Raw genomic sequence first — 16,697 nt, forward strand, 5'->3', positions numbered from 1 at the left:
AACTATAGTGTCACCTTCTATATAGAAACTGCATGCAGGAGGGACACGCAACTAAGGATTGCAAAGAAAGAAAATACAGCAACCTGTGGAGGGAGACAGGCCATCTTTACAAGGCCTGTCCAAAACGGGATACCACATATGCTCAAATTGTCATTGGTGTCCGAAAATGGAAGTCACCACAAAGGAGCTCAAGTACCATCTAACAACAAGAACAAAGACACCACTATGCAAGATGATGTAAAAGAAGACAGTGCTCCTTAATAAAAGGTGGAAGCCCCAGCACTCCTGGATGACAGCTCCCCATCGGAAAAGGAAGATTCATTGGAAGAGGAGGCAGCAGAACAAGAATAGCCCTAGTATATGTGGAAACGTTAAAGAAATTAAATGACTATACTCTTATGTGAACAATAAAAAGTGGTAGATGAGGAAGGACAAGCTAGCTGTCACTGACAAAATAAGTGTCTAAACACCAAGGCAGTATGGGAGCCATAAAGACCCCTGACAATAAAGACGTAAAACGTCCTGGGAACATCAATCTTTGGTAGATGGGAGCAGAAATGTGACCCAGGAAAATAAACTCAAAACACACAACTCTGGAAAACTGGGAGTAGCAGCATCCTAGATAAAGAATGGCTTGCAACCCCAAAATCATGTCCCAACTCCAGAAAAGCATTCAGGATCTTTTCCAGCTACAATTGATGGGGTTTGATGTCAAGGAAGATCTCCAAGAGGTGAAGAGTCAGTAAGCCTTGCTCTTTGCCCCAGAGGCCTCCAAGGTATTCTTCCAGTCCAGAGTCTGCTCTATGGAGCAGGATGGAATGTGCTCACGTTTCTTCCAAAAGGTACACAGAGAAACTCTGATCAGCAACCTGAAGGAAGAAGATGGCTTTGTAAAGTCATTGCTGTCTGACATTCTGAGGATTAGCAAATCCTTTTGTGCTGGCTAGTATGATCTGAAGCCAACAGACACCACAGCCTCCCAGTCCTTCCTGTCACCTATCATGGAGGTCTTCAACGGCAGCGAGCAGGAAATCCTGGACAAACCACTAACTGGATAAACTTCAGACACCGTCAAGGCCTTTGAGATGAGTAACACTGGAAGTGCCAGCCTACCAGCTGAGTTGTATCTGGCTGTGTGGGGCGAATCAGCCCAGACCTGCGAAATGCATACAAATGTATGCTCTTGGTTGGCAGTGTTATCGGACAACAAATTTTATGAAATTGGGCGCACAAAATGGAAGCAGACTAAATTTACGCTCAGAGCCTCTCCACTAAAAATCACAAAGTAACAGACACCAATCAGCAGGCAAGAGCGTGCTTTTAGAATGCAAATGAGGGCTAGCACATAAGGGAAGCTGGACAAGATGGCACCTACAGGAACTAAATCCCCACCCCATCAAAATCAGCACTTCTAAAACAGTCAAACAACCCATGGAGACACCTAAAATTAGCATAGTTAAGGAAACATTCCTGGCCCCTCAAACCTCTCTTGAGATCAATGACACACCTATGGTTCAAACCCCAGAGATTCTAGACCATTAATAACCAATCAGACAAAAACGATTAACACACACTTAAAACAATTGCTGCAACACTCAAACATCGAGGCAGGATGGCTGAAGTCGAATACTGTAAATAAAGAAATAGCGTTTAAATCGCGTACTACACCGAAGTTCAGGTATAACTGTAGCCCATTGCGGGGGAGTCTTTAGAGTGCTTTCGGGACAGTCCAATTGTATGTCCTGACTGCACCTCCGTCGACATAAAAGAAAATAAAGCTGTGCCGTTATTGAACTTCACCCTGAGTCCATAGTGGTCGTTTCGCCCACTCGCGCTAACAGCAGCATGTCAGAATCCATGAAGAAAAGCATCATTACACTCATCTATAAGTGGAAGGGGGAAAGGGACAAAATTAGAAATTGTCAACACATTTTACTGATGAAAGTGGAGTATAAAAATTCTAGCCAGTGTCATCGCCAGTGGATCAAATCTGCTCAGGAGTCAGTGATCCACCCTGATGAGGCCTGTACTGCACCAGGCAGGAAAATCTCTGATAGCCTCGATCATCTTAGCGATACGATTGCCTATATGCAGGACAGAAAGGTGGACACCTGCTTCATCAAACAGGACCAGGAGAGGGTGTTTGATAGAATATCGCAGATGTACATGATGTATGTACTCTCCAAAATTGAGCTTTGAAAGAGAATCTGCAATTGGATAAAACTGCTCTACTCAAACATCAGTAGCACAGTTTCAATCAATGATTATGAATCAGAAAATGTTCAGGTCTTATCTGGTGTCAGGCAGGCTGCTCTCTCTCCTCTGTCCTGTCTGTGTGTTGCATAGAACCTTTTGCCAACTTCATCAGGAAGGATTCCGGGATAAGAGGAGTGATAATCCCAAGCAGCGGAGGCATGCAGGTCAAAGCCTCCTTGTACATGGAAGAAACATCCTCATCTGGTTGAATCCGATATTGGTGCGCGTGCTCTTGAACAGCTGTGACCAGTTCGAACTGGCCTGGGGAGCCAAGGTAAACCATGGCAACAGCGAAGCTGTGTTCTTTGGGAGCTGCACTGCCTGATCCTTTGTCCCCTTCACTGTCAGGTCAGATTACCTGAAGGTGCTGGGAGGAGCATATTGCCAAGACAAAGCAGAAACTGGGCACGAGGGAGTGACTTCCCGCTCCACAAACCTGGTCATCAGGTATGAGATACACTCAGTGTTGCTGTACGTGGCGCAGGTCTAGCCCATACCTCGATCCTGTGTCGCAGCAGTCACCCGAGCAATCTTCAAGTTCGTCTGGAGATCCAAGATGGATTGTGTCCGAAGAGACACCACTTACAAATCTCTGGATGAGGGAGGAGGAAAATGTACCCAATGCCACCCTCATTCTGATGGCCACCTTTTGTGTGTGGCTGCATCAAGCTGTGCTTAGATTCCCATTATACAAACACCAAGTGTCACTATGTACTGAGGTTCTAGCTGTCCCTGGTGTTGCAAAGGATAGGTCTGGCAATGTTGTCACAGAATGTTTCAAGTCGTTGGACTGTACTACATCACCTGTCTGTCGTGGATAAATTTATTCAGAAAAACACAGTTGACCACATGGCGATCAAGCAGTGGTCTGCAAACAATGTCCTTGACACCCTGAGGGATAAGGAGGCCACTTGTCCCTTCAGCCTGTACCAGGAGTTGCAGACTGGCACATTCCAAGGTCCAAGACTATGTGCTACAAGCTTGGGGCAGCCACCAAAGTGCAACGGAAAAAGGCCATTATCTAATAGGGGTTGGCACAGTGGCACTGCCTCATAGCACCAGGGACCTGGATTCGATTCCATGCTGGGTTATTATCTATGTGGAGTCTGCATGTTCTCCCTGTGGCTGTGGTTTCCTCCCACAGACCAAAGATGTGCAGGTTGGGTGAATTGGCCATGCTAAATTCTCCCTCAGTGTGCCCAAATAGGCACCAGAGTGTGGCGACGAGGAGATTTTCACAGTAACTTCATTGCAGTGTGATTGTAAGCCTACATGTGACTAATAAATAAAATTTAAGATTGCTTTTACTTTAAGGCCTTTCAGGTAGTGCGCACTGAGGGGTTGAGAATCCGTCATTAAGGAGGAAATTGCGAGGCATCTTGAAGGGAATTGCTTGATAGAGCAGACGCAGCACGGTTTCATTAAAGGGAAGTCGTGTCTGACAAATTTACTGGAGTTCTATGAGGATGTGTCTAGGGCGGTGGATAGAGGAGAGCCAGTGGATGTAGTCTTTCTGGATTTTCAGAAGGCGTTTGACAAGGTACCTCACAAGAGGTTATTGCAGAAGGTCGGGGGACATGGAGTTGGGGGTAGGGTGTTAGCGTGGATAGAGGATTGGTTGTCAAATAGGAGGCAGAGAGTGGGGGTCAACGGGTGCTATTCGGATTGGCGGATGGTGACTAGTGGAGTGCCCCAGGGGTCGGTGCTGGGGCCTCAGCTTTTTACCATTTATATAGATGATCTGGAGGAGGGAACCGAGTGTATAGTGTCGAAATTTGCTGATGACACCAAGATTGGGGGAACGGCAAATTGTGCGGAGGGTGTGGAGAGTCTGCAGAAGGATCTAGATAGGCTGGGCGAATGGGCCAGGAAATGGCAAATGGAATTTAATGTTGGCAAGTGTGAGGTGGTCCACTTTGGTAGGAAGAATGGTAGGAAGGACTATTACTTACGGGGCGAAAAACTGCAGCAGGCGACGATGCAGAGGGACCTCGGGGTCCTTGTGCATGAGTCGCAAAAACCCAGCATGCAGGTGCAGCAGGTGGTCAGGAAGGCGAATGGGATGCTGGCCTTCATAGCGAGGGGGATTGAATATCAAAGTAGGGAGGTCTTGCTGCAGCTGTATAGGGCATTGGTGAGGCCGCAGCTGGAGTACTGTGTGCAGTTTTGGGCGCCGCACCTGCGCAAAGATATTTTGGCCTTGGAGGGAGTGCAGAGGAGGTTTACTAGGCTGATACCGGAGTTGAGGGGGTTGAGCTATGAGGAGAGGCTGAATAAACTAGGCTTGTACTCGTTAGAGTTTAGAAGAATGAGGGGAGATCTCATTGAGATATATAAGATGATGAATGGGATGGATAGGATGGAGGTGGAGAGACTCTTCCCGCTCAAAAAAGACAGTAGGACTAGGGGGCACAGCCTCAAGATAAAGGGGGGGGGGGGCGCAGTTTAGAACGGAGTTGAGGAGGAACTTCTTCACTCAAAGGGTGGTGAATCTCTGGAATTCTCTGCCCGTTGAAGTGGTGGAGGCTGCCTCGCTAAATATTTTTAAGACGCGGGTTGATGGGTTTTTGATAAGAGAGGGGATTAAGGGTTACGGGGAGAGGGCGGGAAAGTGGAACTGAGCCACGACAGATCAGCCATGATCTTATTGAATGGCGGGGCAGGCTCGAAGGGCTAGATGGCCTACTTCTGCTCCTATTTCTTATGTTCTTATGAAAACTGTATAAAACCCCTCCAACTGTGTGCTTAACCTGAATCGGATCTAACTGTATTGAATCACTGCAGAATGCAATATGACTGAGTACATAATTCTTTTTGAACTATATACATTCAGCACCTTCGGGATTCTGTGGTGCTATGGTTCAATAATATCGTTTTGGTGCTTTTCTGAGTGTCAGCTCTGATACAGTGGGTAGAACTCTTGCCTCGAGAGATGGAAGGTTGTGGGTTCAAGAGACACTCCAGCACTTGCACAACAATCTATGCTGACAATTCAGTGCAGTACTGTGGAAGTTTTATACCATCAGAGTGCCTTTTCAGATCAGATGAAACTGAAGCCCATCTGCTCCTGCAGATCCTGTGGTTATTATTTCTAAGAAGAGCAGGGTAGTAATCCCAGGGTAGTTTTCCTCAATCAATGTTGCAAAACTTATTACCTGGTCATTCTTGCATTGCTGTTTGTAGGAATTTGCTATGTGCAAATTGGTTACTGCCTGTCTTACATTACATCAGTGACTACATTTGAGTGCGTTGGGACATCTGATATTGTGATAGGCGCTATATAATTGCAAGTCATTTTGTTATTTCTCCCAATGTTTTCTCATTTAAACTTGCCATCTGTGTCCGTAAAACAATCTGACAAGGGTTTAGTTTAAAAAAAATTATAAATTATGCTCTTCAAATAAGTAAGCGAACAATGCTGTGGTGTAAAATAATCAGTTATTACCTTTTTTAACTTGCAGTTTGAAGGTCGAAAATATTGTGAGCATGATTTTCAGATGCTGTTTGCTCCCTGTTGTCATCAATGTGGTGAGTGTCCAACATTAATGAATAAATTGTTTATTTTTGTGCAAGAATAAACTCTCTTCTCATTTACTGTAATCTAACTGTGTGGTCTATTCATTCTCTCTGCATTAATCCTTGTTTTATTACAGTATCTCAGTAATATTTCAGTTAAATTACATTTCTGATCTTGGACCTGTAGCTGAAGAGCGTAATCTTCTGATCAGCAAAACTGAGTTAATGTGGCTGTAGAATTTTAACATGTCAAATGAGCTTCCATTTTTTTCAACATTTACCTCAGGAAAAATGTGCACAAATGACCTGAGACTGCTTGAGTATTTGTTTGGTGCTACAAGAGTGAAAATCTTTTCTTCTATTAAACTTAACAAATTCCTTTTGTCAGTAACAGTGCCCAAGGGGTTAAATATGAAGGTTCACGCAGTTATTTTTAATACACAACAGCTAAATTTGAATAAGTTATCTATATAGCCCATCTATATCGCACAAATTTGAATAGATTATCCACATAGCACATCTATAGCACCACTAGATACAGGGTTTTAACACATTACTTGTTCAAACAATTCAAACACTTTGAAATGTAGAATATTTGCAGTTTCTATTTCAAATATCATTCATCTATTTGGAATGAAATGGCAACCGAGCTAGTAATCAGATACGGAAGTTTGTTGATATACTTTGCTCTGACATGTCTTCATCGGATTGAGAAACGTGTCATCGAAATCCTTTGACATGGGTCAAAGCAGTCAAATATTGTGGAATGGTAGAATTGATTAGACAGCTGTGTCTGAGGCCCTTAAAGAGGTACGGTTTGACTCAGTGACAAGAAAGCTCATAGGATTAACTCTTAGTACTATTTAACTATGTTACAGTGCAACTATTTTCAGTGTTTTGGAAAAAATATTTGGTTTTGATGTATAGAATAATAAAGTTTATAATTACTGTGAACTGTTCCCATGAAGCACTGAAAACTGTTCATCTGCTTGTGCCATTGAAATTATCACTATCAATAGTACATCTTCCATTGAAAAATGATATGTAAACACACCAACCATATGGAATTTCCTATTTTAAATGCTGTGAATAATACCTTCCTATTTGTGATGCCTATAATATTTTAATAGTATTTGAAATGTCTTCTGTAATAACATGACAGAAACTGCAGTTACTCGGCTTAAGATGTAAGGATCTGAGATTCAGGAGTTAAAACATTTGCAGTTTATTAAGGGCTATATGTTGCTTACATTTTTAAAGCTAATTTGAGGGAGTGTTGAGAACTCAGATGGTTAGAGGAGGTTAGAAATTGAGAGGGGAGGTCAAAGCCATGGGGTGATTTGAAAATTAGGATCTTACAGAGAATATAAACATAATTGTATTGATGAGATGACTAGAATTATGCATATCTGGTTTATATGGTGACTGTTAGACTCTTATAGGTTTGTTGATGGTCTACAGATATTGTTAATCAGCTGCACTGCATTTTCAAGCTTTTTAGATTACTCTTTTAACTATAGAGCTTGTTATAAGAGGCACCCTAATGTCGGCGTGGGCAGTCTATGTTTGAAGCACTTCGTTAAATATCAACTAGTTCAGTCATTAAAGGAGCTGAGTAATTAGCTTTAGAAGTCAATGTTTGAGTGGAAGGAAATCTGTTGCATTCTTACAGCTACCGTATACTTCCTACCACTGACATTTCTGCATTCCACAGGAAACCTAATCACACTCTGCCTGCAGTCTTGCTTGTTTGCCTGTTCCCCATACAAGATTGTTTACATACCTGCCTGTTAATGTACCCACTGGTTTTGTCACATTTAGTGGATGGCTACTGCTGAGCTGCACTCTGGTCTTCATCTTTCCCTGTCTGCTAATGAGCAGTTTTAAAACATTTGCTGAATCCTGTAGCTGAACAGGAAAATTATCCCTCGCTCAGTTCTTCCTGGGATCAAAGCATGCCCTGGAAAATTAATTTCCTCCCAATACATACATGTAAATCAATGAAACAACACCAATAACATCATCCATTCCTTTTGCTCATTATCTTCCTGTCTCTCTCCTCTTGCGTCTCCTCTTGCATACCCCAATTAAATAGGTCCTTTCATTTCACTTTTTTGCTCATCTCTGTGATTTTCTCCTACTCGCGCTCTCTCTCTCTGTCCTTCCCCAACATTGTTTGTTTCCTCCCATTCTCTCTCCCTAACATATGCTCTTGCGTTCTCTCCATTCTTTGTGCTGCGCTCTCTTTATTGCACTCTGTCCCACACCCTCTCCATCGTGCTTCCTCCTGAGACTTCTCCAGTGCACACTTTCTTGTTCACAGACTCTATCATACTTTTTCACGTTCTTCCCTCCCCTCTTCCCTTGTCCCACGAGCAGTCTCCCTCACGAGTTCTCTCCCCCTCTCTCTTGCACACATACAGCCCTGCCATCTCTTTCACATGCCCTCACATTGTCTCTTGCATCCTCATTCACTCACACGTTCTCTCCTCCTTTCCTCCTCATGTTTTCTTTCATATGTACTTTTCACACTCATGTTCTTGCTCTTTTATGTATTCTTAAGCTCTCTCGTGCTCTTGCTCCACGATCAACTTGTTTGTATAAAGTTTAAAATGATTAATGACAAATAATTCTCTTACACCCTTTTGCCTTTTTAATTTTCCTCTTCCCCGCCCCTCACCATATTATTACCCCCTCGCGCAGAGTACTACTTTTTCATTCACAGTGCATTGTAAGTACCCAGTTGTGGAGCCACAAAAGTTACAGCACTTCCAATGACCCAGAACAATTCTGTTTGGCTGAAGTTCAGGTCCCCAGTTGCTAATTTGTGCTGCATTGCCCTTCCCAGCCCAGGAATTTTGCCTAGATCATAACCACAGAAGAGCAGCCTGCTAATGATGATTAATTTCCCAGTTGCCATACCAGCTGTTCTGGATACGCAAAAATTGCACCGATCAATTGTAATCTATTCTTTCTCATGTTCAGCTTAAGGATTTGAATTCCTAGCATCATTGCTTTGAATCCTAAAATTTTTATGATGAGATTTTCGTCATAGCTCTACTCTCTAAAGTGATGACTTACAGAGAGTAGAAACTAGACACCCAAACTTTGAGTCTTCTAACCCTATTACAATAGTAATAACATTTAACACAAGCAAATATTGTAGATTCTGGAAATTGAAACATTGCAAATGCTAAAAATGCTCAGCTAGACAGGGTGCATCTGTGGACAGAAAAACATTGCAGGTTGACCATTCTTCAAAACTGCAACAAAGTTTGATTATGTACCACATGAAATGTTGTGCTTCCATTTAACAATACTGGCTGTCCAGCAAACTGGATTCTACCAAGATCCTATATTTCTAAAACTTAATTGATGTTTATGCTGTTCAAGACATGGTCAGTTCAATCACCAAAACCATTTGTATAATCTGTAATTGCAACCAAAAGTCAAGGTTGGAGTGAGGGAAGAATGTTGTCTGCAAGTACATTTTTAAAAATTCTATGTTTCGTTGCAGGTGAGTTCATTATTGGCCGAGTGATTAAAGCTATGAACAATAGCTGGCATCCAGAATGTTTTTGCTGTGATCTCTGTCAGCAGATTCTTGCGGATATTGGATTTGTGAAGAACGCTGGCAGGTTGGTATATTTGATAGCCCATTTATTATGAATACAGTCTGCTGTGTGCAACTGACTTGCATGTTGTGATAGAGCTGCAATATTTTACAGGTGAAGATCACTTGGCCCATCCTGTCTGTATTTGCTCGAACATCCCAAAAGTTGATTTGTACTCACTGCCTACTCTATCTTCCACTGTTTTAAATAGTTAACAGTCTTAGCACACTCGTCTCTAAGTCTGAAGATCATGAATATTCTATTCCAGAAAGCCAGATGGTGAAGAATAGAAATAAAGCCAATCTTTACAGACAATTATAAACATTTATTTACAGTGATACATATTGCAAACCCAACAACCAAAACTTTAATCTGTTTCAATTTGTACGAACAGAAGTGAATTTCCAGTTCATAACCATTAGCAGATTACAATTAACACCATCATCCATTCAGCTATTATCAATTTTATTTTTAAAAGTTACCATTCTCCTGGCGATTGTAAGTGTGAATCTGTTTTCTTCTGCACTGAGGTTAATCAAAGAACCCAAATATAAATGCCTAACAGTACAATTGGAAAGTAAATCTGAGACTGTTTTCTCTGGCTTAGTATGACAGTATATCACTGAGAGAAAAATAGTAGTTATATTTTTCAGATATACTTGTGAGTTCAAAATTGCCTTAGTGTAAAACCTGATTGTCCATGTCAATTTATATCATTTAGCTTTAGTTTACATTTCTGATTCAATTTTCCTTTTCTATTATACATGCATGAACATGAAGTATGTCATATCTCTATCAATCTTTTCCAGCTCCTTATTTTCATGATTCTGTTAAATCCTACTCACTCTTACATAATTCAAAATCCAAAAGCTTTATGATAAATATGATGTGTATCACAAGAAAGTGTATATAAGAAAATATTGTTTCAATGCTTGTATTTTTAGCTGAACTCTAAAGAGCATTCTTTATTGTTAAGCATAAATAAGTAACGATATAAACAAGATCAAACCATGTCTTTGTATTATCCTAAGATTCATTCAGCACTGAGTCTTCATTTTGTAAGTTAGTTTATGCTTACTCTGCTATAAATGTAGGATGAAGGTTCAGAATTTTGACTATGTCATCCATGAAAGCCACAAAATATATTAGCTTCTTCTCCCATAATGAGAGATGTTGAGGAGCTGGTTTATTTGCTTGATCTTTTGGTTGAGAAGTGGACCAGTAGGAATCTTGAGAAAGAAAATCATTTGGAAGGGAGTGAATTACTGGTGGATTCAGGTGATTTAAATTTATCACATAGATCCCCTCTTCAGTGATTTGTTTATTTTAATGCTGATTTTCTTTTTGGTAAGACAGCTGCTGCAGTAGGTGAGATCATAAAAGACAACCAGTTTATAATCATACAGCTGACTTTGGGCTCTTCATTCCTGATCAAATATTGTACTTTATATACCATCTGTTGTAGTAGTGTTAACACTGGGGTGCGTTTCTTGGCCATTATATCCAGTTGTCGTCATCCACAACTTCTCTCTGCAAAGAGACTCCTTAAAATTCTCTCCTACAAAAAAGTAAACCACCGGATCTAAGCAGCAGTTAACGCTGGCCAGACAATAGAATGCACGGTTGATGATGGCAAGGCTTTGAATTGTGGGTGTAGACTCCAATTGTTGACTTGCCATAATAATGTACAGTAAACGGGCAACATGATATGGTAAGAAGCAAACTAGAAAGACAGTTAATACTGTGAAAATCATTCTGGAGGCTTTGTGCTTGTGGTCAAGTCGCCGGTATGACTGAAGATGTCTGATTATGCATACATAGCAACAGATAATGACTAGAAATGGAAAAAGAAATCCAACTACCAGTGCACCAGAAGCGTAAAGTGATGGCTTCTCCCTATACAATTGTAGGCAAACAGTAGTGTTCTCTTGTACCTGTACAGTCTGAGTGGTCACTGCAAGCTGAAAAGTTCCTAATACAGCAGTTACCCAGACAGTTGCACTGATTATTTTTGCATAGCGAACGTTTCGAAAGCTGAGAGACCGAACTGGGTGCACTATTGCCAGGTAACGATCAATACTGATGCAGGTAAGAAAGTAAACACTGCTGTACAAGTCAAGGTGAAAAAGAAAGCCAGTAATTCTGCAGGCTACCTCCCCAAATGGCCAGTGGCTTTGAAGTATGTGATAGGTAATGCGTAACGGTAAAGTCAGAATGAGGCAGAGATCAGCAATTGCAAGATTTAACATGTAAATACTGGTTATGGTCTTGGTTTTCATACGACTGCAGAATACCCAGACAGAGATGCTATTTTGAATTAACCCGGCTGTAAATACAGTGCTGTAGATAACAATGTAAATCAGTCTTTCAGCTGCTGCAACTGTAAAGTTGAAATTGGGTTCCATTGTCAGCTGTAACTTTGTGGTTATTGTAGATGTGTTCTTCCAATGCAGAGGATCATGAGCCATGATTATAGACTGTTACAGACTGTAATTAAAAACAAGGTTATTTTTCCACCTGAAAATTATAAAAAACTATGCATTTTTATTGTTTAAAAACTTACAAACTCTCTTCCTCTAGTGCCCCATACGTGAGTACTAAATTCTGCAGAAATGAAAGAAGTACCAAACACAGATTAAAGACTTGTATTTATTATAATAATGATGGATATTCGCATTTTCATCTAAGAAGTGAACACTTCAACTAATATTTACTGCAGTACTGAGTCAACAGCTTCAGGGAAGAGGAAAGAATTTGCAGTGTGAATGTACTCATCATAAACATGAAACAAACTCAATTAAATGAACAATACAAAAATGAAAAAGTTTTCATGGGAGCACCAGAGAGTGCTTTCAAATGAACGGAGCAGAATGGGTAACTATTAAAGTTTGAATTGCACCCCTTTCAATTTAGGAACATGAGTAACCATCCTGCATCTCCAAGATGCAGAAAGGAGTATAGGTAATGTCTCCCTGTACCAAGATCAAGTCAGAATTTGATAACACCCAGGAAACATCAGAAAATCTATAATTATATGCAAAATAGATTAGTGTACACTAAAGAACAAAGGTTACTTTTTGATAATTTACAATAGGCAGACTTAGACTAGCACAGTGGTTAGCACTGCTGCGTCACAGCACCAGGGACCCGGGTTCGATTTCCGGTGTGGGTCACTGTATGTATGTTCTTCTCCTGCCTGTGCGGGTTTCTTCCAAGTGCTCTGGTTTCCTTCCACAGTCCAAAAGATGTGCTGGTTAGGCGCATTGGCCATACTAAATTCTCCTTCAGTATACCAGAACAGGTGCTGGAGTGTGGCGACTTGGGGATTTTCACAGTAATTTTGTTGCAGTGTTAATGTAAAGTTGACTTGTGACACTAACAAATAAACTTAAAACTTTTAATCTTTATACTTTCCCCGTTGCAACATGTAGTACTTACAGTTTGCTGAGTGTAGCCTGCAACTGTTTGAAGAGCAATCATTCCAGTAGTGCACGACTCCTGCTTTTTTTGTGAATCTAACTCCGTCCCTTCATGCAGCTGTGAGTTGTTGTGCTGACAATGTATTCTTTCCATTATAGTAAGGAAACAGTTTCCATACTCCTTTTAAAAGCTGCTTTGATTATGCAGGAAACACTTCCTCTGGGAACACCATTCCATGTAGTAGTGTGTTCCCACAAGAAAATAGCATCTCCGTCAAAAGTCTCAAATAGAAACTTCCTTTTCCTAACTGTAGGCTATATCCTTTAGCAATTTGAGAACATGTATTTTACAACATATTTCCTTTCTTTTTTTTTCCTGTGTTACCTAACATAGCTTTGAAATAAACTAGTGTTCATGTTGACTAAAACAGGTATAATTACATGTGATGTATGTTAGTTCAGATGAACATGTGGAATTTGTTTTAACAAAGAGTATAACTAAAACAAGGTTTAAATTCCTTCCTCATCAAATCCTGATTGCGAGCCCTTCCAGATTTCTTCTGGCTGTCAGTTTTGAGAAATTAAACAGGGGAAAAGTTCCTGAAAATGTTAAAATGAGAAACAGAACACACAAACTAAACTTCAATTAAGCATTTCTCAAAACTACAATTTAGGAATAAAACTAAGACTAACATTATTTCGCAATCAATCCTGGAATAAACATGAACATTTGGTAAGTAAACTACTTTGAGTTAATTAAGATTTGGGCCCTAATCTGTACCTTTGGCTATCGAGCATGAATGAAGCATTAATATATGGTGTTAATGTTATGAGACTTGCTCTGGTCTTGTGCATCTTTTGACAGCTGTACATTTCAGACAGTTAGGCGTGGAGATCAGCATACCTGATTCATGTCTCAGTAAGATCAGATCAGCAAAAACTGGACTTGTGATCTCTGCACCAATTTGCATGATTTCCCATCTGCAAAATCATGCATCAAGAAAGTGTCATTAATTTTACCCTTTGATATACTTTGAACTATTAAAATTTTTGAATTTTTATTAGAGTTTTGAATTAAGGTTTTTGGTTTCTATGAAAGTGTTCTTGACGCACATTTGTGCTAAGTGCATCAGTGTGGATTGTAATTTTGTTTGTTTAATGTAACAACTTTGATATCTGATGTTTACTGTGTGTTATCATTTTCTGATTTGATCTTGGCACAGACAGATGTTACCTGTGCTCCATTCTGCATCTTGGGGATGCGGCTTGGTTACTTATGTTCTTAAATTGAAAGGCGTGCAAGTAGTTTAGTAGTTACCTGTTCTGTTCTGTTCATTTGAAATTGCTCTGTAGCACTCCTGTGAAACCTTTTCTTATTTTCATATCGTTCATTTAATTGAGTTTGTTTCATGTTTATGATGAGTACATTCACATTACAAAATCTTTCTTTTCCCTGAAGCTGTTGACTCAGTGCTGCAGTAAATATCAGATGAGCAGTTCACTTGTGATGGGAATATCTTGGACACTGGATAATGATCAAAAGTAAAACTCTTGGCCGATTTTGCTGCTGCACCCCCCCCCCCCCATTCCCATCATCCAATGTTCATGTAACACCTTAACCACAGCTTTGGTGGAGATCAACTAACCCAGTACAGACTGGGTTCTTGCTGATCTGTATGTCTCTGGCGCTCAATAAATCATTGAAGCATTAAGGACCACGTTAAAGCATTTTTAAGACACAAATTCTTATAGCACCACCATTTTATTTCATTTTAAAAGTACACATTTGCTGTTTAAAAAATGAGTAGAAAATATTTTGTTCCATGAATAATTATTTTAAACTTTTCACCTCCAGGCATCTCTGCCGTCCTTGCCATAACCGTGAAAAGGCCAGAGGTCTGGGGAAATATATCTGTCAGAAATGTCATGCCATCATTGATGAACAGCCGCTTATATTCAAGAATGATCCCTACCACCCTGATCATTTCAACTGTGTACACTGCGGGTGAGGAATGTTCTATTTTTTAATGTACATTCATTCAGTATATGTGCATAAGAATAGATCTAAACCACAGGTATTTGTCTTGGAGAAATTATCATTAATGATGGAAATGATTTAAGTATAAACGCTAAGAGGTAGGATGTTCAAATTTATTAATTTAGCAATAAATATTTGTCTCTTTCCCCATCCATCATGGTCTATCTCTACCTTGTCTTCCTTATTGCTTTTATATTTCCCTCAAGTTTTGTTCTCTCCTTTCTCCCTCCCTTTCTCCCTTTTTGTTTCTGTCTCGCGTGTGTGTATTTCTCTCTTACCTCCTCTCTCACTCACACTCTCTCATTCTTTCACACAGTATCTTCATTAGCCCCAGCCCCATTAATGTATATTGTTTAAATACCTCCTTTATTGTGTGAAGGTGTTCATTGAGTATTAACAAGCTATTCCATCATTGCTCATCTTTGTTTTTCTGTTGTCTAAAGATTTTTTGCATAATCAGGAAATTGTGATCAATATGCACTTGCCTTGCCAGTGCTGCTGGGGCTAATAGTCACATTTTTGCTGCTAACCTGATTTTGTTCAGTTAATCATACATCTGACAAACTTTCCAAAGCTCTTAAGTCCATTCAATGTAACTGATATAATTGTCTGAATGTGCTGAAGGGAGTATAAACTTCCTTGTCAATATTCAATGTTCACTTTAGTAGCTTGACATTTGAATGATGTACGAGGAGCCTATAGTGCTCTCACAAATGTGTACCAACAGGGAGGCTGAGGGGGAATGGGTAAAGACTGAACTAATTAAAATTTCGATAGTTTCTTTCAATATGCAGTTGTACTATTCTTCTTCCAACAAAAACATTAAAATCTGTATTACATAATATTTTATATTTTGTGGGGAGGGGGAGTTGTTAGACATGCATTGGTTTTCTCTCCAAAGATGATGTTAAATGAAAAACAAAGCCTACATTAAATACAAAGCTGATGTAAAAGTGTATCTTAATTAAATGGAAAGGTTTGTAGTTGGAACCATAAGCGCTATTACAATGCATTTAAACAGCAACAATAGGGCAGCATGGTAGCACAGTGGTCAGCACTACTGTTTCACATCTTCAGGGACCTAGGTTCGATTCCTGGCTTAGGTCACCGTCAATGTGGCGTTTGCTTATTCTCCTCGTGTCTGCATGGGTTTCCTCCGGGTGCTCCGGTTTTCTTCCACAGTCCGAAGGTGTGCGGGTTAGGTTGATTGCTAAAAATTGCTCCTTAGAGTCCTGAGATGCGTAGGTTAGAGACTAAATATGTAGGGATAGGGGGGCTGGGTGGGATTGTGGTCGGTACAAACTTGATGGGCCAAATGGCCTCTTTCTGCACTGTAGGGTTTCTATGATTCTATGAATATGAGAATGCTAAAATACAGTTCTAAAAGGATAGCACAAAGCTCAAATCTAAATCCTGATAGCACAAAGCTCAAATCTAAACCCTGAAAGTTCCAGTCTTGTTTCAAAATGTATATTTTCAAATATTGCATCCTGCAAGTCTGTTATTCATGTTTGAGAGGCTATTTGGAAGTCATTTTGCAATAGGGTGTAGCTATTCAATGCATTTTTAGTGAGTCATTGTATGCTTAGGCAGACATTGCCTGAAACACCAAGGGAGCAGTGGAATCTGGAGACTCTAGTGAAAGGTTACTTCCTAGATAGATTATTCTCTCCTTTGGTCTAGCCTTATCCTGTGCACCTCTGTTATTTCCACTTCCTGATTCTGTCCTACCTCTGTCTTAAGAAAAAAATGGGGAAATGACCACAGTTAACCCCCATGGTTAAGGGATCCCTGGTAGAAGAGTGAAGAGCAAAAGCTTTTCCTGTCTAAAACTGCTGAATGGCTATTTTCAGA

At 40.3% G+C, this 16,697-nt stretch overlaps 2 protein-coding genes across 7 annotated transcripts in view; one reads left to right on the plus strand and one right to left on the minus strand.

The window, feature by feature from the left end:
* Positions 1-16,697, plus strand: part of LOC145349000 (LIM and senescent cell antigen-like-containing domain protein 1) — a 142,146-nt gene that overhangs the window by 104,263 nt on the left and 21,186 nt on the right. For all 6 annotated transcript variants that reach the window (XM_080197189.1, XM_080197190.1, XM_080197188.1 and 3 more), the window contains exons 3-5: positions 5,718-5,784; positions 9,290-9,410; positions 14,661-14,810. In XM_080197189.1, the coding sequence (XP_080053315.1) occupies positions 5,718-5,784; positions 9,290-9,410; positions 14,661-14,810 (338 nt within the window). The remainder of the gene's footprint in view (positions 1-5,717; positions 5,785-9,289; positions 9,411-14,660; positions 14,811-16,697) is intronic.
* LOC145349386 (uracil nucleotide/cysteinyl leukotriene receptor-like) lies at positions 9,729-12,913 on the minus strand. The gene is made up of 2 exons (XM_080197905.1): positions 12,825-12,913; positions 9,729-11,873 (listed from the first exon to the last, which is right to left on the minus strand). Exon 2 carries the CDS (start codon positions 11,852-11,854, stop codon positions 10,832-10,834), a length of 1,023 nt encoding a protein of 340 aa, XP_080054031.1. The 5' UTR covers positions 11,855-11,873; positions 12,825-12,913; the 3' UTR covers positions 9,729-10,831.

Source organism: Carcharhinus amblyrhynchos, chromosome 10 (assembly GCF_965287045.1).
Source record: "Carcharhinus amblyrhynchos chromosome 10, sCarAmb.v2.hapA, whole genome shotgun sequence".
NCBI classification, from domain to species: domain Eukaryota; kingdom Metazoa; phylum Chordata; class Chondrichthyes; order Carcharhiniformes; family Carcharhinidae; genus Carcharhinus; species Carcharhinus amblyrhynchos.

Coding starts and splice junctions, on each gene's coding strand:
- LOC145349386 (XM_080197905.1), bottom strand. CDS start 11,854: ATGGCTCATGATCCTCTGCATTGGAAGAACACATCTACAATAACCACA.